Consider the following 25,210-nt stretch of genomic DNA (forward strand, 5'->3'; position numbering starts at 1 on the left):
TCTAATAATAGGGTTAGTGTGCCACAGTAATTTGCTGTGGTTGTACATTATTTACATTTATAACATGCAGTCGTATGCAAAAGTTTGGGTGCCTCCGCTTAGATTGCGTTTTGTTGATTTTTTGATGAAAAAAGTGAAAATGAGTGCACATCGTTTACAGAGGACACACATCTGCACTAAACCACATAAAATGTGTCTTGTGCAAAAGTTCTGCAGGTTTTTTATACTGTATGTTTTATTTTTCTCCTGCAATATGTTAAACTCAGCAGCCCATATTGAAAATAAACATATGCAAAATGTGCTGATCGAATTCGTTTTAAAATGTATGAAAATAGCCAAAAATGCTTTTGTTCACTGCTTTTTTTTCAGAAAGATGTGTTATTTTCACTTTGAAAATCAACTTGAGTAGTCATATTCAAACATTTGCATACAACTGTGTGAATATAAGGAGAAGGCAGAAGTCTCTCAGCCACAACAGACTTTTATAGGGATCTGATGTTCCATCTGATAACTGATTGATAACTGATACATGTAATCCATTTATTAATTTATTTATTTATTAAAAAAACTATCTCTCCTTAATTCACAGTTGATTTACTTATAACATATAAGCAGAAGACAGAAGTCTCTCTGCCACAGTACAGATTTCCTATAGGGATACAATATTTTATCTGATTACTAAATAATAACTGATATAAGTAATTCAGTCTTTTATTTATTTAAAAAATAAGGGAAAAAAAGAAAAACCCTGAGGGAATTATTTTGAATTTTATGCATTTGTAATTGCATCTCTGAGACAGCACAGGAGGGAAAAGTCTGTCCACTGTCCAACTGTCAGTGGAAGTCATGTTTGATGGCAGGCTGTCATCTGACAGGTGCTCTCTGGTGAGGGATGTACAGGGGGAAACAGCATCTTCCTGAGGGGGTCTGAACAGGTGTGCATGATATGTGTTTGTGTACGACTTTCTCCCATGATGCTCTTTATTCCTGTCAATAAATGTTTGATCCAAGACCCATCATTACAGACTGCTCATGCAATAAATTAAACCCAGATGACACACTGGACAGTCATTTGTGTAGTATGAATCACACAGTATGTTTCTTTACTCACATGTACTGTTTGAAAACATGTTATATGAAAGTGTTACACGTATGCATGTATTCTTTCAGTGTAGATCATTACAGTTTCTCTAGTATTGCTTAAACTCCTGAAAACTTTAGCCAAGCATTACACACACTTTGCTGTTTAACATTTATTCAGGGTTAATACATCCACTGAGGTGTCACATTTAAGAAAACACATGAGTGTGGCAAGTTCATGAATGCATGTTCAGTGCAAGTGCGTAGTTTAGTTGAAAAGAAAAGCTCTCAGAGTTCACTGTCAACTTCACCCAAGCTGTGACAACATTCTTACAAAAACAGCTTAGTACAATCAAAAGCCTAAGTATGGTTTTTTCAAGATCATGAACATAAGTAACCTCATCTATATGTATCTGTCACATCTCTCCTCTAAGTGACTTACACTGACCAAATCCAGGGATGGTCTCTGTCAAGCAACTTGGGAATGCTCAAAGGCTTAAGCCCTAACATGGGATTGAACCCACAGTTACCTCTGAAGTCACTGCCAACTCACTGCTGGGCTACTACTGGTAGTTGAGGAGCATGATATTATCCAGGAGAACAAGTGTCACCATTTACATTTGCAGTTATGTATTTGACAGAGCAACTCACCATAGAGGGTGCATGTAGCATTTATGTGTGGTACCTGAAACTGTCAGTGTGCAATATGGAGGGTCACCAATAAGGAGCCAGGGTTGTAAATAAAAGAATAAAGTTGAAAAATTAACCAGAAAAAACAGTAACCAGAACAAAAAAAGGCTTTTGTGAAAAACAAAGTTAAGAAATGCTTCCCACTCCACATTGATGATAAAATGATAAAATCTTTGTTCCACTTAGTAATGCTTTCTTTCTGCAGAGTTTGTATATTTTGAATGACATGATTGGCAATTCAACACAATGTTAATATTCAAGCATTACAATTTTGTCAACTTCAACAGCACAATACCCTTAACAGTGTGTTCATGATAATCAGTTGCCAGTAACAGAACCAAGATGAGTGCTGAGTTTTTCCAGTGGTTTTACTCCATGTCTTCACTTTCTTCGTCTGAGTTGTGTGTGACGAGGTCAGCATGCAGCGAGTAGTCAAATGCAGGGAACCTGATGGAGAGCTCACTCCACTTACTGAACACCTTTTTCTTTGAGTCGTATGTCACCACAAAGTTCTTGATGTGGAGACAAGGACACTCAATGCTCTTATAAAGCATCATAGAACCCCAACGCTGTAAAAAAAATCAGAATGCACACATTGAGTCAGTACTATGTGTTATGCAAAAATGTTTACACATCTGGAGCTTGCTGAAGGATGTACAGTTAGGGATGTACCTGTCCACAGTGTTTACATGCAATGACCCCATTTGCTTCGTAGTCCAGCAATCTCTCCTGAAGGGAGGTGTTCTCTCTCACAGTGAACAACTCTCTGGAATGAAGTAAAATGCAACAATCTTCATCATACATCATCATTATCATCATCATTGCATTTATTTATGCAATGTGGATTTAAATATTACAAACTATTCACTAAAAGGTATTTTAAGATGTTTTATTCAATATTTCAAGAATTCTATGAACAAGAGGTTATTAAATGATAAATCATATTTACCTAGATTTACTTATTTGCAGTAATTTTTATCAAGTTATCTACTTTGAGATTTGACCTCCACATTTTAAATATTCTTTTAAAATATGACGAACTCTTAATTATTTTTTTTACTATTACTTAATTGTTGATGATACACAGCTGTTTTCAGTAATTCTGGAATTTTCACAGCTCTGTTCATCATTCTAGACACATATAAAACATCTTCATTTGTATTTACAGCCTTCTAGTATGCTATTGCTTACTTAAAACCCATGAAGTTGCCCAAGACTAACATATTAGAATCATTGTATACACTTAATACTCAGTTTTATATTCCAAACTTTTGAATGCTAGTGTTGTGTATGCATCAATGTATCATATGCCACATGACAGGTATTGCATTTTCAGCAGAAACATACTTGAAGGCTGGGGTCACGTTGACATGGTGCATGTTCTCAATGATCTCAATGTCTTCTCCAGAGCAAACAGATGTACTACAGCTTCTGCAGCTGAGCTTCACTTTGCTGGGGTCCTCCTTTTTCATGCCCTTTTGCTGCTTCTTCTTCACCTTCACACGCTCTTCCATGATCGCCTGCAACTGGTTCTCCTTTATCTAAATACATGGCCACACATTATGTACAGTGTTTCCATTCTGCTGCCAGCTATCAAGCAGTTCCATGCCTGGAGCTGGAAACAGATCTTACCTTCATGTGAACTTTCTAACATAGAATGTAAAAAAGTAACTGGACTGAAAAGGTAGTTGTAGAAAAATCAGAAACTGACTTGTAGGGTGATGTGAGTCATATGTAATGTATGAAACTGGTAAAATGCCACAAAGTAAACTCTTACTTTCTTTTCATATAGTTCTCGGGTCAATGTGCACACCCTGGCGATGGCTTTGCTCATCATTTTCTCCCTGTATTCATTCACACTCTCCCTCTCTGCTACGCCCGATCCTGCCTCCTCCACCACTGTATAGCTACTGTCTTCTGCTCTTCCTCTGCCTCGAGCCTATAAGGATAAAGCACAGTCAAACAGACTCTTCAAATTAAACTCAGTTAATTTCAATGGCCATGTTGTGTTTATAGGTCTGGGGGAATACAGAAGTTAGTACAGATATTTTGTTATATATGGTAGTATGTGTGTGTGACAGTGTGACAGGCATCATGTTTGCATATTCTATGTACCATACATATAAAAAACATGGAATGGGGTAATATGGGCATTATACAGTATAAATAACAAACCGATTCAAATTCAAAACGAAACAATTCAGCCTTCTGACTCAAAGCACTATTCATGAAATACATAATCCAGCACTTACCTGAATCATGGCGATTTCATTAGTCACAAGACCGTATCGAATGACAAAGTTACATTCTGCAATATCCAGCCCTTCCTCTGCCACAGTGGTGGCTATCAGCAAGTTGATCTCTCCCTCACGAAATTTGTTCAGTACATCCTTCTGCTCAGCCTGCCAGCACACAAAAGAGAAAGTAAATAACCCTGCAAGACAACCAACCACTGTCGATAGAAGAAAAGTTCCATTACTATCTATTTAGGGGCACTGCTTTAATTCTATGGTTCACAAATGAGGACACTACACTGTATGTACAAATAATGACACAATTTGTGTAGCAGAATGTGGACACTCAAACTAAACTGATGGTGCGTTTACAACACAGTTGATCAGAGCTAAACAATTTCAGTGCAATTTGAAAAAGTAATAGTTATTATTCTGCGGAAAAAAAAGAAAAAAAAAAACTTACAGAAGTCATTGGCTTGACCACACTTTGGTCCCCTCCACCAATCAAATGGCTTGCTCGTACACCAACGTCCTCAAACTTTGTATTCTCTTGAATCCATTGGCTGAGAGCGATGGCACTGAGACGTGTCTTGGTGAAGATGATGCCTCTGGCCTTAGTTCTGGAACTGAATTCTTTCAGAATGAGGGTCTTCAGCTGAGCCAGAGTGTTATTTTCATACGCTGGGTTTTTCATCAGCGCCTGCAGAAGCTCTTTTTTATCTATTGAATGGAGAATGAGAAAGTGGTGTTAAATAATCTCAAAGCATGAAAGTAATAAACAGTAAGTTTAGTAGTAGCTCTAGCTTCCATGACCTACTAGGCTCCTTCAGAGTGAGTACAGAGATGGAAACACTGTGAAAGATTCTGACATGCTCGTCTGATCATTCTGGTTCTTGCTGTGCTGCATGACAGGCATCAGTGTGATACCTTTGAACAAACTGAAGAGAAATCTTTCAGTGTCAGTGATCTCAATGGTGTCCTCATCATCAGGGTTGAATTTCTTCTTGATCTCCTCATCATGGTACTTCTGGAGGAAGCTGAAGGCATCAGACATGCGTATGGTGTTGCTTTGGTGGAGAGCCTCGTTGTACTGACGCAGATGCTCTGCACAAACCCGCACCTTCTGGTTGTCCTCTTTAGCAGCTAAAAGACAACACAGAACAGGGGTATGCAGCATTATTACTGCTACAAATAGCAACAGTATCTGCTTATACCAATTATACGTACGCTATTACTACTGCTCCATAGTGAGTAACTTGTGGCAAATTCTGTTAATTTGACAAAACATTCCATTTACTCCTATAGTTTGGAGCACATGTTCTCAACCTTTTCCACCACAAGGGCCACCTGTGTATAACTACACAAAGCATAGCGGCCCACAGGAAAACTAAAATCAACTTTTTTAATTACAACTTTATTTTTCTTTTCTTAAATGCTGACACTGAAAACCTGAAATTTGGGACCTAAAAAAAGGTCAGATTGTACATTCTGGTTGCCAGTTTTTTGCACAATTTGCAGGTATGTTAAAAACGTGTTACAAAAAACATGGTTGTAGTGATGTCAAAAAAAGGAAAAAAAGAAAAAAAAGAATAGAAATATACAAGGTAGATATGATTTGTAGCTGCAGTCCATTGCATTTTCACTGAAAATACTCCAATGGCTTTTCCAAAAGAGTAACTGTTTGGTCTTGAGATGTTTCTAGTTTTGAGGGTTTTTGTGATTCATTTGAAATAAACCACACTCCATTCACCAGACTTTTGGATTAGCAACGTCACAATTAACAATAATGATAAATCTTATTTGATATCTGCTTCTTTGTCATTAGTCTGATGCTTGAACGAATATACGCTCCACGATCCAAGAGTTGAAATCAAACGCAAGAGAAGGAAACCCAGCTCTGTTGATGAATTTAGCTGTTTGATCACAGAGCCTGTTTCCATCAGCAGTGAACTGAGCAAGGTTCAGCTGTTTGTTGCAGAATACGGATGGAGTGTTCACGTGTGTCAAAACGGAGCAAACTAAAGAAAAACGCGTGATATATCCAAACCAAACAAAGCGCCCTGAGAAACTTCTCTATCTCTGGCTAGCTGTCTGTGTTGCGCACCCACGGCTGCGTTGTCTCAGACTGATGCCGTTTAATTAGCCCACTACTGCAACGTTTTTATTTGTACGTCTCTACTAATAATCATATTGGTTACACCGTGAAAATGTTTAATTCTTAGGTTTTTAATTAATTAGTTTTTTATTTAGTAATTTTTCCACTTATGTTTTAATGACTTACAGTGGACCACTAGAGGGTGCTTCATGACCCACTGGTGGTCTGCGGCCCACAAGTTGAGAAACCTTGGTTTAGAGCATCAGCTCACATTAAAACTTTGGCAAGTTATTTTATTGTAAGCCTAACTAGCTGTATGCAACTATTCGTAGAGAATACTCTAAAAGTAAACAAATAAACAAGTAAATAATAAGTAGCTTAGTAACAAAGTGAATATAGTGTAGTAATTTACAAGGATACCTTCCAAAAAAAATGACAAATATTCAGAATAGTAAAAATTATAGAATTATATACAATGTACATAATTATATATAAAATAGGCACAAATCACATTCAGTCCTAACAGAATAGTACTAGCATTATTTAACTATTTCTATTATTATAACACTACTTTTCAGACTTGTATTAATACTACGTTTGCTTAAAATTTGTACTATTAATACTATAATTTGTTTAATATTTAATTATTTCATAGTCTTCCACTTTTTACTTGCAGAAGGTATTCAGCATCTGCACAGAAACTGTGTGGGGCGCTTTGTTTCACATGTGTAAATAAAACTCTTCTCTTCATTGTTACTCAATGAGAAGGTGCTGATTTAAGTTCTTGGAGTGTGCACTGTTGCGCAACAACTGAGTAACACAACACTGCAGTAGTGTGTGTGTGCAGGCCGTGGAGTACAGGGCTGCTAGACGTTAAGATTTCAGTGGACACAGTTTTGGCACTGAAACATTCTATGACATCATTCTCCATGAGCACATGTTGTATGCATTGAGTGTTCTCTTTTTATTATACTGTTCTCTGAACGAGGCTATGCTTGAGCCATGCTCGGCTCCCTAATCAAGGCCATGTTGACATTTCTCTCACCATTCTGCTCTTTCTGGACCACCCACTGCTCATAATTCTGGGTGCCTGGCTGGCATAGTGGCTTGAGCTCAGCATGCGCATGAATTTCATCCATGATCCCCTTTATCACATTTCCAAAGGGATCCTTTAAAATGGCAGACAGAAACCAGAGTTCGTCACCACATAACCATTTTCTGCATGTTCTGAAACTCTAATCAGTAGTGAGCACTGATCTGAATAATACAGCATGTCATACATTGTGTAAATGTTCCTGTTTCTATGTAGTAACATTGGTAAGCAAAATGATGACCATAACAGTCGACTGCTAACACAAATACAACAAATCATTAAAGCAATAAAAGTACGAAGTCAAATATACTGAGTTATGTAGTAACAGTTATTTTAAGTACTGCGCAAACATCTGAGATAACCCTTCATTTAATTTTCAGTCAAAGGGCCATTAAGTATAAGCTATTTATTTTTCAGCGGATATTTCTGAGGAGATAAGATATAAAATAATCCACTGGAGTTAAAAAAAAACAATAGATATAGAGAAAATGAGACTCCTGACAAACATGCAAGACCTGGTAAAACACCAAAACTGTCACCATCAGAAAAACATTACTTAAAGCTTTCATCTAAGAGATAATCCAGCTCCACTCTTGCTTTAGATCTGAAAAAATATACAGGTATCTCTGTCTATTCACAAGTTCTGTTTGCATGCTTCCACCCTATTGGTCTGAAAGGATGTGTAGTTGTCAAGAATCTGTCATTAAGAAAAGGTGAATAAAAAAAGAATAAAAATTTGCAAAGCAAAGAAAAAAGCTGCTGATATTCTCTGGACAATGAACTGGCCACACCAGAGCCCAGACCTCAACATCACTGAATGTGTTTGGGATTATTTGGCAGAAAATGAAGCCACTTTTTGTCAACTTCTAAAAACTTTCTTTAAATATCATGAAAAAGGGCAGGGACAGTTAAATACCAAAAAATTATATTATGTTATGTTGTTGAGGCTTTGTAATTTGTGTAATTTGCTCTTAAATATATGTTTTCTGCTTTTTTCCTGGAGTTGAAAAGTAAATAACTCATACCTGATAGCTGTTTTGAGAGTAAATTAAATGAAAGAAGGGTTTCTGACTTTTGCACAATATTCTAAAGTAATGTGGAGGTGTGGATGGATGAATGGATACCTCCTTTCTCTCTTGAGCACTTGCAATACGTTTGTATGGAGCCTTGGGTTCCTCTCCGAGGCTTTTGGTCTTGATTGTGTATGCATCCAAGTTAGCGCAAATCTGCAAAGCATCAATTTAATGACTAGCACGTTTACTTACTGAAGCATTTGACCCACTAAAATATTTCAGACAGATGTGGTCAGTCATTGCCCTCTTAACACCACTACAGTTATCCTTCTGTGTCGTGACGTATACAGTATGTTTAAAAAAGCTCTGAGCACATGAAATACAACAATTCTTCAAGAAGAGGTGGAGAGATTCTCATTGTTTGTTTTGGCATGTTAGCCACAGGGTTGTGAAAGAAGTGTGCTAAGACACATAGCATATGTAGAGGAAAGTGAGAAGGCCTGGCTGGGTTTGATCATCCCCCCAGTGTGAAGAGGAATGAACAGCATGGGATGCTTTATGGCTGCCCTGAGCACAAGGGCCACGTGGAACATTGGAAACAGCTTGGTGCAGAGAGATGAATGAGACATGAATGAGGAATGGGTCGAATGGAAATGAGAGGGAAAAGTGGAAAAAGAAGGACACAGAAGGAGAAAGTAAAAGGATATTGTTTACACATGAGAGGGAGGGCCACGGAGAATGTGTTGTAAGGAGCACAGAGGGTTTGAATTTATGCTGTATCTGAGTAGAGTGTATCTACATGTGTATGAGTATTTAGTGAGTGTGTGTTAAAGCATGTATTACTCTGAGAATGTGCTCCTCAGCTTTCTGCTGGGTTTTGGCTCCGCCCACGCCGGGTGAGGCAGTTAGGCCGAGGATTTGTGGGAGGGGTACCGGTGTTTTCAGTTCTTTAACCAACCCAGCGTTCTTGTGCTTCTGTTTCAGGTAGCGGATCATGATGTGGTTATACACACCGCCCTTCTGAGTGTGGTGACACTCATCGATGACCATCAAAGTGAACTCTGCAACAAAAAGCAGCAACAGCGCAATCAGTTCACCTCATTTTCATGACTCAGTGTTAAAAAGTTAAATTCAATTTCCTACAGTACTGCTGACCTAATTTTGATTTTTTATTTGATTTTTGCTCTTATCTATTTTATTGTCAAGTAAAATACAATACAATCAAAACACTCCAAGTAGAGCAATTTTCTTGTTTCTCAGTATTTCTAGTATTTTACACTCAAAAACTCATTTTGGTTCTACTGGAACCCCATTAAAGCAACCCTAAACATGAAAATAATAAATTGCATAATTATCGGTATTATGGTTATCAGTGATTTATATGTGCTTTATCTATGGTGTTATGCAGTCTTTCAAAAGACCTCTCAATAACACCTTGACTTGGCATGGTGTGCCAAACCACAGGACAATAATCTTAAAAGTTTTTTCAAGAGGAAGTGTTTTTGCTGCTCTTGCAGTTTTGGGTACATCAGACACCACTTCATTTTCCAAATTTTCAGCTAAAACGGACATAAAGTGCAAGTTATTCACTTTTTTACAGATATTTTTGAGTCAATTTTTTAAATGATTAGATTCAGGATATTCCGCTTGCATAAGGAAAGGGAAAGAAAGGGAAAAATACTTAAAGCCTTCATCTTTGAGAGACAGGAACAAATCAAACGCCACTCTTGTTTCAGATCTAAAGAAAAATATGCAAATCAATCAAAGAAGCTGCTTGTGTTCTCAGAACAATGAACTGACCACCCCAGAGTCTAAACCTAAACTTCACTGAATGTGTTTGGGATTACTTGTGAGATTGTGAGAAACAGAAAATGCACCTAACTACCAAGCCTGAACTTCGGAGGTAGGGAAAAATATCTTTGCATATTTCTTGCAAATTAAATAAATGAAAGGTGATCTCTGACTTTTGCACAGTATTGTTAATCAAGTGCTTTATTAGTCTGCTCTGTTTCTATAGTGGCTCTAGCATTCGAATCCCTATAAATGGAAGTTGGATTAAATTTAGTTTGAAACTTGTCTAAACACAACAATGTGACGAGAGGGAGAAAGAGGGGGAATGCCCTGCTGAGCATCCAGAGCCGGAAGCCTGTGTTACCCAGTCTGGAGTGTGTTTCTAATCAGCAGTAAGACGTTGACAGTAGTGGGAGAGTATGGAGGAATTAAGGCAGCACACATGCCAGACCTACCAAACTAAACTGGCTCAACACTTTGATGTATGAATCTTTCTCTCATTTGTCTCCTTTCAATGAGATTTTTTTTCCCTTTCTTTTTCTTTGTCTTTCTTTTTCCATTCCTAACAGTTAAATTTTGCACTCTTAATCTTCTTCCCTCCTTTCAACACCTCCTTTGATTTTATGAATATTTATGCTGTGCAGCCTGGATTTATTTTTCCGATATTTCCTTCGGAATCCTCACTCTCTCCAGAATTTGTTTTCCACTAAGGAGGCAGCTTTTTAGACATGAGGCTTAGGGGTTTTTATGGCTGTAAACCACACTACCTTGAAGCCTGAATGCCTAACAGATTCCAACAGTTCCCACAGAGCTATGTATACAGCGTTACATCTGGTCCCCAGTGACCACAAAGACCTGCAGGAGACCAGCTCCTGCTCTTAAGGTCACCACCTCTGCTTTAAAATTTGGCAGTCTGAGCTGTTACATAGATTTAAATGTGAAATTTATAGTAGAGCTTCCCCTCTGCAATTCTGCTTAAAGCATAGTCTCAGGCCTCTAGAGGAAAGGGCCACAGTGTGCATTTCACAGTCCTGACAGTTAGTTTAATGGGAATGTGCTTTACAAATCAAACTGTAAAGGTGTTGTGTATTCAGTCTCAAAGGACTGATCTCAGCTTTGTAATGGAACACTGAGTCTGAACCACTGACAAAAAAGGAAAAAAAACCTTTCTCCTGTGAATTTGATCAGTCAGCCAACCACTCGCTTACTTACTGATGGCTAGAACAGATATGTGGTCTAAAGACCCAAGAAAAGGGAAAAAAGACTCAATACCAATAAACAGCATATGCCACTGCAGAGGGATTCCACGTTGTGGTCCACAGCGCCAGCAAAGCAAACAGCAGAGTGAGAAATGCTAGTGATGACAGCAGAGCAAAAAAAAAATCTTTCTAACATAACATCAGGTCATTAGATTGATCTCTATCCAATCTCAGCAATAAAGTGAAGCCTTCAAAGGTGAAATCTGGCTTCAGAAAAACAGTACTTCCGGAATCATCTCCCAAAGGACAAAGCAGTGATAGGAAAAGTGTGACCTACGTGATAACTTTATCCCGTCCTCATCACCCTGCTTGGCTTTGGCTAAAGAGTTTTCCAGAATCTGTGCAGTGCAGATGATGATGTCATTCTTCTCAACAACTTGTGGGAAGGAGATTTTGAGCTGTGAGTCTCCACTGACTCTCTCTACAGAGTACTGGTGCTTCAGAAACTTCCCAAACTCCGCTTTGTAGTGCTGCTCCACCAGGGGCACCTGCACAGTGAGGTAAACACACTTTCTAATAACCATAAAAATAATAATCACAAAACTCTCAGATTGTTTGCCACTTGCTTTAAAGTTTTCACTTTAAAGAGCTACTGCAGTGCAAATGCACTGAGTCAGCTCACTAAGGTTAACTTAAAAACTAAAGTCACCAAAATGGACAAATATAATATGGCTGGACTCTTCCTTTTAAACCTATTGTTCATTTCTTTTATCCTCCCAAAGAAAACCACTGATTTTGTCAAGTTTTGAAATTTACAACAACCACCAAATTTAAAAGATTCATATGCTGATGCAGACCTATGTGGTTATATCCTGCCTTAAATCCTGACAAGACTCAACTTTCTAACCCTGCTATACTTTTTAATCTCTCCAGCATTCCAACAATTACAAAAGTACAAAAAACTAGTACTAGTTAATTAGTACCAGAAGCTACAACCTTTCTATTTGGTAGCAAAATTCATCTTCTGATTTTTCATAGTGAACGCACATTGAAAAAATAGCTAAACATTATATAGATAACTCCCACGTTCTTAGTTTCTTCATTTCTATGCTCCTATTCTTCCCTCACAGATATTCCATGATCAACTGTGAGTGGAATTTTTGAAAGAGGAAGCGTTTAGGAACCACAGCAGCTCAGCCACAAAGTGGCAGACCACATAAAGTTACAGAGTGGGGTCATCGAGTGCTGAGGTGCAGAGTGCATAAAAGTCACCAAGTTCCAATCCTCCTCTGGCATTAACATCAGCACAACAACTGTGCACTGGGAGCTTCATGGCAGGGGTTTCCATGGCTGAGCAGCTGGACTCTGGAGCAGTGGAAACGTGTTCTGTGGAGTGACGAATCATGCTTCTCTATCTGGCAGTCTGATGGATGAGTTTGTGTTTGACAAATTCCAAGAAACGTTAACTGACTGACTGCATTGTCTCAACTGTAAAGTTTGGTGGAGGAGAGATAATGCTATGGGGTTGTTTGTCAGGGGTTGGTCTAGTCCCCTTTGTTCCAGTGAAGGAAAATCTTAATGTTTCAGCAGACCAAGACATTTTGGACAACTGTTCCAACTTTGTGGGAACAGTTTGGGGAAGGTTCCAGCTTGACTGAGCCCCAGTGAGTTTGGTGTGGAACAACTCGACTGGCCCACACAGAGCCCTGAACTCAACCCCACACCTTTGGGATGAACTAAAGCAGAGATTGCGAGCCAGGCCCTCTTTTCCAGCATCAGTGTCTGACCTCACAAATGCTCTTCTGGATGAATGGGCAAAAAAAAAAAAAATATATATATATTTGGAAGCAATTTTAATTAATTGTGAATTACTATGAGCAGAAGTTAGTTTTATTTAGAGGATGTGTACTTATTTCCACTTAGAAAATCAAAGAGAAATTCGGCCAGGGGCACCCAAATGTACAATAATGAAGCAACAAGCTGTTAGAGGGCAAAGTGTGCCATTCGGAAACTGCGGCATGGACTGAGGCAGTGAGGTGTGGTAGTATACTACCGCCAAGAAGGAATTTCAGTTTCGCCACTTTGTAGCTTGACACATTTAAAAAATGACCACTCAGGAGATGAGTCAGTAGAAAAAAGTTCTTCAGTTGCCAAACCAAATGCTTTCAAAATCCCCACTGCACTTCCTCTTTACACAGAATCATATGAACAAGTGGAACTTGATATTCTGGGCTGTACTCCACTGTGTAAGCACGTAGCATTGTTCTATACCACAACACAAATAAAGTATGAATCAACTGCCTGGGGTCATGACACACATTCATAAGATTCGTGCGCATCTCAATATAGTCTCTGTTATAAACTGTATTTGTGAATGCTCAGTCATGTGCTAGCGCGCTGGTGTTTATCATATGCATTTAGATTGCTGGCCTGCAGTACCTTGTTGACCAGGACAACAACTTTTCCTGGCTGTCCCATACGCCTTCTGCTCTCCAGATGCTGTTTAGTGATGTACACCGCCACTCTGGTTTTACCACTTCCTGTCGGGAGGCAGATAATGATGTTCTTTCCCTCAAGAGCCGGCCGAGCAACTTCCATCTGATAATCACGTAAAACAATCTCTCCTTCGGTTCCTGAAAGAAAGAGAGAGACGGGAGGGGGGGGGTACAATAACAGACAACATGAGGTTAGGCTGTAGTTCCTGTGTTGATGCCCCCCTGTAATCAGTCTGTGCTACATTCTCTCAGCCCCCAGTGTGGGAGAAAAATTGTTTGTCACTTGTACGTTTGTTGTTGTAGTGAGCTGTGTTTGTCTTAGCCGTAGCCTCTAGAAAAACACTGCTCTGTACAGAGAGACCTTCTGTGGTCTCCTGATCCAGCTAGTCGGTTAGAGCGGATTTAATTGTGTCTTCAGTCCTTAAGCAATGCAGAATTACAGACCAGCCCTCGGTGAAGCAGGAAGCAGACAGTGGCCTTAATGCTCTCTGTCTTTTCATTACCAACTCTAGGTCCCCTTCAATTTATTAGAAAGGAAATACCACATCATCCATGCCCTGTAACACTGAACCAAGAAGAACATAGAGTACACATTACACTCCCATGAGCATTTTCACATGTTTTCATTCAACAGCAGAAATTCTACTTGCAACAAACACGTCTGACTTAGTCAGTTTCAATCTAGGTTAACTCTGTGTCGACTCTGTGCGGGCTCACCACAAAGCATTGGAAAAGAGAAGGCTGGGGTCTTGGCAAGGCCTAGATCAGGCATGCAGCCCAACAAGGGAGGTAGCTCTGTGTGTGACTGTTTCTGGAAATGCAGGGAGTTGTCCTGCCAATTGGGAAACTCAAGGAATAAGTATCTATATCCACTGCTCAATGAAAGCCACCGCACAGCTTTAGACACAATGCGCTTCAACAGCACTGCATAAACCGACAATAACCATTCACTTGGTTGCAGAGTGAGTTGCCTTTTGTAATTTCATTTGATTTAATAGATGGACAGATACACAGCTGAGTTGCCAAAGAAGTTGAAAGGACCAGCCAATAATAACTACTATTGCATCAAACATTTGTGAGTGTATGAGAGTGTGTGTATATAAGTGTGTATCAGTCTTTTGTGCGTCCTCTCTTTCAAAACCAACTTAACATGATTTTTGACTTTCAGCAGTTGAAAAAAAGGAGAGCATGGTGCAGTGTGCACCACCTGGTGGACAGTAATGATATGACCACAGACCCTATCCGATCTAACCTGGCACCCACCTACTGTTTGTATTTATCCTCTTATTGTGTAAACACACGGGCATAAATATTTAAGTTATGCCACAATTTGTAAATCTGCAATAAGACGACACTTATTACATACTACTCTGATTTAGGCTAATACTCCAAGTCTGAAACATTTGTACTGAATATATCTCTGCTTTAATAATTGAAAAAAAATGTATATCCACTGCTCCTCACTCATGTTTTTCATTGTTTACTGACTGTAAGTATACAAGACAAAAACAAGGGAGCAGCAACACAGACCTCAGCCAATCAGCCTTTCAGCATAAAGAGCATGTGTTTGTCATTGAGACTGATCCCCTTGACCTCAGTGGGATTTGTCAGAAAACACACAAAACATTTTTCTCAGTGACAATTATGGTCTGAATTCTGCTTGAATTCTGCTTTTTCATCTGTCTTGTCCTCCACCCACTGCAAAACAAGACCCACACAAAGGATTTTCTTGGTCCCCATTTAGTAACAATGTGAGTTTTAACACTTTTCCTGCTGTACAAGGTCTTGGATTGGTTTTATGAATATATGTTAATGATATTGAGCCACCTTCCTCATACTCAATGTTTCTGTTACTCTAATCTAAGTGAGCACTGAGTGGAAAGTCTCTTTGGTCTGTTAATAAGTAGAGTTCCTGAACTAATCCTGCATTTTAACTGAAACTGAACACCTACCAAAAATTGTTGTTTGCTAAAGGGGGATTCCAGAGTTTTTTACGGTATGCATAATTAAACTATTAAGACACAAACACAGTTAGTCAGAGTGGATTGATATAAAATATTCCACTGTAGAGAAGCTTTCCAGGTCAGAATTGGTCACAATGTCAGTGATACGAAACCACACATCTGAAGCAGAATGCTGGTAAAATCACACCACACAATTTTTTTTTCAGGTTTATCACTGTTTTAACATTATCAACATTACAAATAAAACTCAGAAGACGTGTAAGTTCACTGAGCATTTTGGATAGTAAATAAAATGTCTACATTTGCCTTGTAGATGTTCCAATCCCCTAACAACACTATTGTAAAGAAATTAGAGTTGGTTGAAGTTTCTCTACAATACGCTATTCCACATCAAAAACCCTGAATTACTTTATTATACTTTATTTACTTAAAGTTCAAACTTTAAACTTCAAACATTACTTTACTCCCTCCTGGCAGTGATCACTCACACATTGAGACCTTCTAAAGGAAAGCTAATGTTATGCAACCTCGGTGAACATACTAAAACGCACTTAAGATACTCAAACCCCCTGCTTCTTTACACTGGGGGAAGTGTTTCACTGAACTGGCAGGGTGAGGTTTTGCCTGCATGACTTTAGCCACACATCTGCTATAACCAGTCACCAGTGCAAAGCATTCTAAAATTTCTTCTTTTGCACTCTGGATATGTCAGGCTTAAATTCTTAACAACTATCATGAGAGATTTGTTTGGACTCAGTTTACTGCTTAAACTCAAGAAAGCAAAGGCACCTTCCACACAGGTTTGTTTGGTAGTTGCTGGATTTAGAAATTCTTTAAACCATATGGTAAGCAGGTGCTTGGATTCACAAACAAGCCTTCACACAACACAAATGTTCTCTCCATTAAAAAAAATGTAGGTTTGGATTAGATCTGATTCCACCTTCATGTCTTGCAAAATAAAATTTCAGGATTTGCAACAGTGTTTAAACATCCCTCCCTTTAGTCCCTTTGTCCTTTCTCACCTAATGTATCATCCCCCAGTACATTCCCATGCCAGAGCAGTTGGAACATGTGCATGTTCATGTTCATCATTCTAAAACACATTAGAATGTGGAACTGGAGCTTTCAGTGTGCTACTATATTTTATATTGCTATATAAAAGAAGCGTAATGTTGACTCTATTGTTGGAAGCACTGAAATAGTTTCTGAAAAGATATGCGCATATTAAACACAGAATTCTGCCTGCTAAAGACTTACTATTGATTTATTTAACTAAAGTAACATTATAATCATGTTAAATCTTATTAGAGAAGAGAAAGCACTGAAAAGTCTGCTTTTTACTGAGAATTAAACAAATAATTGTGATTTTACTAACGCATAAAAATGTTAAAGTTTAACAGTTTAATCAACAGTTTAATCAACAGTAAGTATTTAAACTGTTAGGTTCCAGAGATCAGCTTATAGACTTTCATAGTGTACTGTTTGTCACTCTTTTTGACAATGACAACGTAGCAGGTTGAGGCAGAGCTTTCTGTCTGGTTTGCAGCAGGGTAAAAGTGGATGTTACCTGACGGATCCAGACTCTCTGTTGTTTGCTCTGTCTCCATTTCCTCATCACTGCCTTTGTACAATTCCAAGTCTGAGACAGGACAAAACTATGATAAGCATGTACACAGCCTCATATAATACATCTACAGACTTTACTGACATTTTGTCTGAATTTAATGTAATGAGGGCTAATGAATGTATGGCTGAAGTTGACTCAGCAATACCTCCAGTGGCAAGATCAGAAGATGTATCCATAGAAGAGAGGAAGCCACTGCTGTCCATACTGCTGTCTATGCTGCTATCCAGGGCAGCACCCTTGAGGCCTGGAGTGGACATGAGAGAGGTCTGGGAGTCCAAAGAGGGTGGGGAAGAGATCGATCTAGGAGAAGAATCATCCATAACCTCTTCCATTTTCTTCATTTCATCCTGAGCAGTCTGCTCACTCCCTTCCTTCAAAGGCTGTGGTTTGTCACTTTCACCTGACACTGCTTCTGGAAAGCAGAGGAGCATCAGTGATGTGTCTGACTGTAGTAAGTAAGGTCCAGTTCATCTTTATTTGGTCGCACTCACACACAGCTTGTGAAGCCAGACTAGAGGCATACTTTTATGTTTCAAGTACGAACCTCACTGGCATCATCTTTTTTAAAAGGAAATAAATTTTGTGATTTAATTAAGACTTTTGCACAATATCTAAACCGAGGGCCAATATACATTGAGCTGACACTTTATTGTGTACTACCCTGTACACAGTCATTGGCCAATCTGTCAGGTTCATCTACAATACGTACTTAGTTGTTGTACAGTTAGATGTAGCTCTCTGTTGCTGTGTACAATGTGTCACTAACCCTCTATCTTGTCAATCAAGGGAAAGTGACAAAATATTATTTGGGTGGCGGACCATTCTCAGTACAGTAGTGACATAAACATGGCAGTGGCACAGTGACGTGTGTTGTGTGTCAGACTGGGGTTTTTACACAGTGTGTACTCTTACTGGCCACTTCATAGACACACGCGTACAGCTTGTACGATACTTGTACATCTCTGCCCTGCACAATTTGTGTTCCTATACATCTCCGTCAGCACTTTCTGACCCCCAGACACTCTTGGCTGATATTTTTGCTTGGAGGTCTGTTCAGCAACTACAGTGAAGTGTTCAAAAATCCAGCAATTCTGCCATCATTGTCACTGCTGTGCTGACAAAGGTTCATGTCAAATAATATCTGGTCAGTGGTGGTTCCCTTCTATTAATGGACAAGGTAAACAAATTTGGCACAGCAACAGGCTACAGTCAGAAATTGTATACCCACAAAGTGGGGGTGGGCAATATGACAATATTTTATCGTTATTGTGATAAATGATGTCACAATAATTTTTTCTGAACATGACATGGATATTGTCCATACTGATTAACCACATAATTGGGCAAAAGTGAGCACAATTAGCCCCGTTTAACTGGACTTAGTACAGTGCAGTTTGTAAAACACTAAATAAAAATCACTGTAGTTGCAGATTCATTATCTTTATTATAGTATTCTTACATGTGGCACTACAGGTTCTATTTTGTCAGTTCCAACTTTTATATATCAGCAAAATTAAATATCATGTTGCATATCGTGTACCATATCGTGTTGCATATCAAAAATGTCTTGAAGTGATGTGATATAATATTTTTGCCATATCACCCACCCATACTACAAAGTGCACCAATATGATAGGAGTACCTGTAAAAAAAAGGCCAATGAGTGTAGGTACAAAGTAGGTGCACTTAACAGACTGGCAACAGAGTCTCTTCTGTATACATATCATACTTGTCGAATCCAGAACAGAGATTTGAACAATGCGTGTATGAAATCTATGCTTGAAGTAAGCCTCACCAGGGTCCTCCAAAGGTTGTCCCTGTAACTCCCGAGCCAACTCAGCATGTCCTGTCTCTTTCAGAGCATCCAGGAACTGAGAAAACCATCCAAACTCATTCTTCATCAGTCGAGAGAGCAGCAGACGTGCCCCGGCCATGTTCCCCTGCCGATCAGTCTCTGCTAAAATCTTTTAAGGGGTCATATGTGTGTGTGTGTGGGTGTGTGTGTGTGTGTGTGTGTGTGTGTGTGTGAGAGAGAGAGAGATAGAGAGAGAGAGGATGAGAGAGAGAGAGAAAAGGAGAGAGAGAGAAAGAGGGTGCAACAACAGACAGCATGTGGTTAGTCTATACTTGCTGGCTTATTTGCCCTCTGTGTTTATCTTATCCACAGCATTTCCAACAACGTTGCTGTGTAGAATGAGAAAGATACTAGTAAAGAGACAGAAGAGACAGGCAGCCTGGTAGAGCATATCTAGACCTTATTTTTTTGCATTCTTTCATTTATATTTTCTAATTTTTTTAATGTATTATTGTTATTATTATTATTGTTGTTGTTGCTGTTGTTGTTATTATATCATTATATCATACCATTCACTCCCCAATCTATAAAATCCATGTATGGAAACTAAGCTGCAAAAACAGCCTGCTTTGACTACAGTGTTTTTGTGATGTCACAGAAGCCAAGGCCTTTACCTACATCTGCCTGTTCAATCTACTGCAGTTCAGCTGTCCATTCACACTGAAGTCATTAGAAGTGTTTCAGTCCAGACTGTTTTTAAATGAGGCACAATACAGGGCAACCAATCATAACAGAATGCATTTACATATACCAGTCTTAAAGACACAATAACAAAAACAACTTTTTTTATGGGACAAAAAAGAAAATGAAAATTGAAACAGTCATAAATCAATTATGGCTGCTTTGGTACGTCATAAGAAAATACAAGAAAAAATGTAGGGTAAGGGCCCTTTAAGATGGCCTATGGCCTATGCATTTCAGCTTCACTCTTTCTCCCTCTGCTGGACGGGAGGAGCATTACATGACCACACAGTGAGAGACACTAGCACTGCTAGCCTGATGAAAGGCATCTAAAAGGAACTGGAGCCTAAGTAACTAAAAGCCACTTACATTTTGGCGATCCTCCTCGGTTAGAATAGAGTGCTGGAAACAGCTCTGGCAGACATCACGGGTTTTCATATTAATCAGAGTGAGCTGTAGGAGGTTTATCAGCCGTATGCAGTTGTCGTTTTCAGCCTCTACCGATGGACTAGGAGGCTTGTTTTCCATGTAATTTGCTGCTTGTTTGCAGCCTGCGCCTTCCAGGGCTGTAAGCAGTTCCCTGAACCATCCCTCAGGATAATCTTTATTGGTAACTTCATGAAGAAAAAGGTCCGCAGCTCTCAGGTTACCTTCGCTCTGTAACTTCGCTCTTATCAGCTCCTTTTGCTCGTTGCTTAGAAAGTGTACCTGGTCCAGAACAGGCTCGACCAGAATAAGACACCGCAGTCTGTTTCTGAAACAGTCTATGGTGTTCTTTTCCTGATTGAGGCTCATTTCTCCACAGCAGTTCGTGAGGTTCCTATGCACCTAAGCTCAGTGGAAACGGTGCATTGAATCACTCGTATAAGCTCATACACACAGACAGACACACCTACTTTCGCTTTCGTTTCTCCGCTCAGTTTCCTTTACTGACGGCATGTGATTTGGCGGTTATTCTAGTACGGCTTGTTTTGATAGTTTAATACTGTAAACATGGTTAACACCCCAGATAATTTAAGAGTGTAATTAAGTTTTTAAATGTATTTGCTTAATTTATGTATTAATTGTATTCATTTATGTATTAATTATGTAAAGATTTTCTAATGGTCCCCATCACAGGGACGCAGGGAGAAAGTTGTCACACCCTATTGTTTTGGTGCCCACAACGTTGTCACAAAGTTGTCACAAGGTTACTTAACAAAGTTATGACAACGTTATCTGACAACATTGTGACAACGTATTGGCACGTTGACAGTACGTCGTCACAACCTTCTAGAATCCTCATGAGTTCCATTTCGTTAGGAATTTTGTCAGAGAGTTGCCAGCATCTAGTCATAACACCTCACGACAAGGTTACTCAGTAATGAGGTTGTGACAACCTTGTTCAGACACTGTAAACAGCACCACCATTTGACAAAGTTATAACAACGTTGTAAGAAATTAGACAACGTTGTGACAATGTTGTGTGCTGGGGTTTGAAGGGGTGTTTTCATTACAGTGAGCCGAAAACACACACAGGTTGAGGTGCAAAGCCCACCAGAAGGCAGTTCCGAACCCCGAAGAAGAATTGTTTTTAAAATTGTCATCTAACGTAATAACGTTTTACCAACTTTTTACCATTATTTTTCGCAAAGTGTTCGTTTTCCTGTGCTAAATCTCGCCATGTGACTTAATCGGTTACCGCGCGACATAGCAACAATCTGACTGGCTACCACTTAGCTCAGTTATATAACGTTCGTCCAGAAGGTCAGTTATATGTATATATCTTCCTTTCACGCCTCATTATAGCACTGGATGACACATTTTGATGTAAATTATCAAAAACAACAACAACAAACAAACAAAAAACAAATAAAAAAGGCAAATCATTTATAAGACGCCATCATTGATAACACATATGCGCTACTTGACCCACCAATAGGCACAATTTAAAAAACCTTCCCTTGTTCCTGCCACTATTTTGGTGCCCTTTGGTGACCCACTATTTTGGTGCCCCTGTGGAATTAGTTAGCTAACCTAGCTAGCTAGCTGGTTGGGTAGGGTTAGATTGACACACTAGTTTTCTGCATTAAGTTGTTATAACATGTGATCTGTCCTTCATCTAAGTCAGTATTGATAAACAGAATGTGCTAAAGCTAATAACAGACAAACAGTTATAATATTTGATGTCTTTATTGTGCACACCATTTATTAGCAATGACCACAAGCAGTTTGCAAAATTGGTCTGTTCCACTTGTGGGCCACATCCGTGGGTTTTTTCTGGCCAGTACGGCTGGGTCCTCGGCCCAGATCTGGCCCACACACTGTAAAATGAGTAGAACTAATAAATGTGGCCCAAGTCTGTCCCAACTATTGTTGGTCCACAACATTCACGCCAGAATTGGCTTACAGATATAAACATTAGGCAAAACCATACCAAGCTGTACTGCATCTGGCCCTATTCAGCCCGCATGCCTTTCTACCTGGTAGTCAACCAACATTTGCATATGATAGCCAGAACTGGCCCAGAGCTGCTTATTTTTACTGCTCATCCGTTTTAAATATTTAAAATATGACTCTGTGTTCAGGAATTGTTCTGGTTTTGGGATATGTGTTCTCTGGCATTTGTTGCCCTTGTTTCATTTGCAGTGACTCTTGTTGTGGAGGGCGAGGTTGGGAACCGCCCCAGGGGAGTGTGTGTATATGTGTGTGAGTAGAGAGAGGAGAGTCGTGAGCTGAGTTAGAGAGCGAGCTGTTAGAGAAAAACTCTTATGTACGGCGTGGCTGTGGCCAACAACAGCTGGAAAATAAAGCACCAGGATGCGAGAGCAGTGTCTCTTTTAATAGCGGTAAGCGCTACAATATTAAAGCTGAAAAAAGAAATTCATAATCTGTAGTAAGACAAAACTGGGAGCTTTTCTTATCTAATATATATATATATATATATATATATATATATATATATATATATATATATATACACACACACACACGCACACACACATATCATAAAATGTGACATCAGTATTATTAGAAAATAATTACATTTGTTTTGTTCACCCCAGACACATAAGTATATTATAATGTAAATACATCTCATGTCTGTCAACATTCAGTAAAATAAAATGTTGAACGTCCCACTGCCTGCAGATGGCGACATGGTTCTGCGCTCACAGTGTCTGTAAATTCCCCACATCATTTTCATGGCCTTGTTACAGCAGGAACTCCTTCCATAAAAAAGATCCTGTGAAGTTTTTCTAAAGCCTATACCAAGGGACTTTTTTCTCTGCTTTTTTCAAACTTGACCTATCTTGTTTAGCCACTGAGTTCAGTAGAGCTATGTTAGAGCTGCAGGTCTCTGAAACCTCAGCTTTCTTCTTTGGAGTACCATGAAAGGATTTGAACCTGTGGTCACTGATGCTTGGCTCCGCTGCCACAGCTCATACAACAGCCTCCATTAAATACGATTGATCTTACCACTGCACAGGCGTAGTTCCTCACACCCAACAGAAAGGAAGGGTTTTCATGTTTAACAACTCCAGAGAGAGCTTTCTTTAGAGGCTGGAATTCTGTAATGCTTTTGCTGTTTTCAATATCGTAGGATTTTTTTTTCTCTAGTTTTGGTGAGAAGGAAAACACAAAGTTTGAAAGTAATCTTCAGTATTTGTTTTATTTATGTATTCATTTATACAATTATTCAAAAGTAATCTCCTAAAGCAAATGTGATATATACACTATATATATTTATATTAATTCATTAAATAACTGACACATTCAAATAACCTGTATATTTTTGCAGTGTATAAAATATACGGTGGCAAACTTTAAAAATGCGTAAAAAATAAAATAAATTAAAATAACCTGTGAAACACACCTGGTTAAAAAGTGACTGTCTTGTACAAGTTTGGAGAATATGTGCAAAAGGTTGCAATTTTTTAAATATGTAAGTTCACAATAATGTTCTGTCAACTAGCCCACACTTTCTCTCATTATGAGTAGGTGACTTCTGATGTTTTATGGTGAATGTACTGATCACACATGAAAGGAAGGAGCATGACAAACTATTCCACTATTGGTGTCAACAAAGATATGTTTTCACACAGCACTTGATCCAGCAAGTAACAGTATACAACACGATGCACTTTCCTCATGATATTCGGCTACTTTCAGATGTCTGGTGTGTTAATACAGCTTTAAATTTTCTTTTAGCAGGAACAGGTGGTCCTTGTATTCACCCAGATGAAAATAAAAACCAGTTCAGTGCTGCATCTTTCATTGTCCCTCAGGTTCTTCATTCTTGATGGAAATTTAGTTGGGATAGGATCTTTTCTGAGAAATAATGCATGTGCCACATCTCTCAAGTACCCATTAATTAGAATTTCTCCTGGTTTACAACAGACTGTTATGTAACATAGTGCAGGCCACTTCACACATTAAGAAATATGCGCTCTGCACCATGCTTTAGTGCATTACAAAATGTGTTGTTAGAACTCAATATAAAGTCTTTTTTAGCATATTAATACTTCATAAATAGATAAAATAAGACTTATACGAGCTTGACTGCTTATTGCTGCCACGATCGGAAATGGAAGCTTATAATGCAAAATGTACCATATTCCAGATATTACTATTCTGACCAGAAGTATGGATTGGAAAACAAACTGATTTTGTTGCTCAGAAACTAAACGGTTTTGTCATGCCTTCTTAAAATACAGTCTAGGCCAGAATCATTTTAGCTTACTTATTAAAAGGATGTGTAAATGTGCATATATATTCAAAGCTACATATGAAACTGAACTATGGTACCAAAGCTTTGGTCATCAAGATAGTTCTAGGCCTTCTGTAGTTTGGTTCTAGCTAGCATGATCATGTGCAAATAAAAGTGACCCAAATAAAGTAAAAAAAATCTGTAAATATTTTTTAAAAACATGCCAGAATTACACTTGCTTTCCAGTATGTTGCAGTAAGCATGCAACAGATAACTCTTTCAGACATGCACTTTTCTAGGGATATACCCACCACATGCTGCTTGACCTGTAATACGGTGGGTTACATGTGTGAGACAAGACTGCTGATCTGCAGACCTATAAATACTAATGTTCTCAAATGCCATTCTCTCACTTCTTCCTCACATTTTTAGTTATATATAATGACCAGACTGGGGCAGAAAATATCTTCAGTGGCTCTGATACTTGCAAAAGTGCTGTTTCTACAGTAAATATTCTTCCAGTATTGTATTATAGCAGATAGAGGCATGGTTTAACATGGGCTGCAACAAGGAGAAGGGGTTGTGAGAGTGCCTGGGTAAATAGGCGATGTGCTTAACCCAAACACGCTGTTTTTGGTTTATTTATCCAACCCCACCTTTTTTTATTCCCCTTTTACAGTGGGAACAGGCAACAAGCTCAGAAGAC

At 38.8% G+C, this 25,210-nt stretch overlaps 1 protein-coding gene across 2 annotated transcripts; it reads right to left on the bottom strand.

The window, feature by feature from the left end:
• Positions 1-1,157: 1,157 nt before the first annotated feature.
• Positions 1,158-20,722, bottom strand: ifih1 (interferon induced with helicase C domain 1). 2 transcript variants are annotated; one of them, XM_036567794.1, is made up of 16 exons: positions 20,187-20,722; positions 19,077-19,245; positions 17,427-17,693; positions 17,222-17,293; positions 13,635-13,828; positions 11,533-11,743; positions 9,049-9,266; positions 8,317-8,418; positions 7,145-7,268; positions 4,932-5,147; positions 4,468-4,724; positions 4,023-4,172; positions 3,548-3,709; positions 3,118-3,311; positions 2,443-2,536; positions 1,158-2,339 (listed from the first exon to the last, which is right to left on the bottom strand). In XM_036567794.1, the coding sequence occupies exons 1-16, from the start codon at positions 20,610-20,612 to the stop codon at positions 2,139-2,141; spliced, it is 3,057 nt and encodes a 1,018-aa protein (XP_036423687.1). In that variant the 5' UTR covers positions 20,613-20,722; the 3' UTR covers positions 1,158-2,138. The 2 variants fall into 2 exon arrangements, with proteins under 2 accessions (XP_036423687.1, XP_036423693.1); XM_036567800.1 differs by having other exon boundaries at positions 1,159-2,339; positions 17,427-17,690.
• Positions 20,723-25,210: the final 4,488 nt, after the last annotated feature.

The sequence above is a fragment of the Colossoma macropomum genome, unplaced genomic scaffold (genome assembly GCF_904425465.1).
Source record: "Colossoma macropomum unplaced genomic scaffold, Colossoma_macropomum, whole genome shotgun sequence".
Taxonomy (NCBI): Eukaryota; Metazoa; Chordata; class Actinopteri; order Characiformes; family Serrasalmidae; genus Colossoma; species Colossoma macropomum.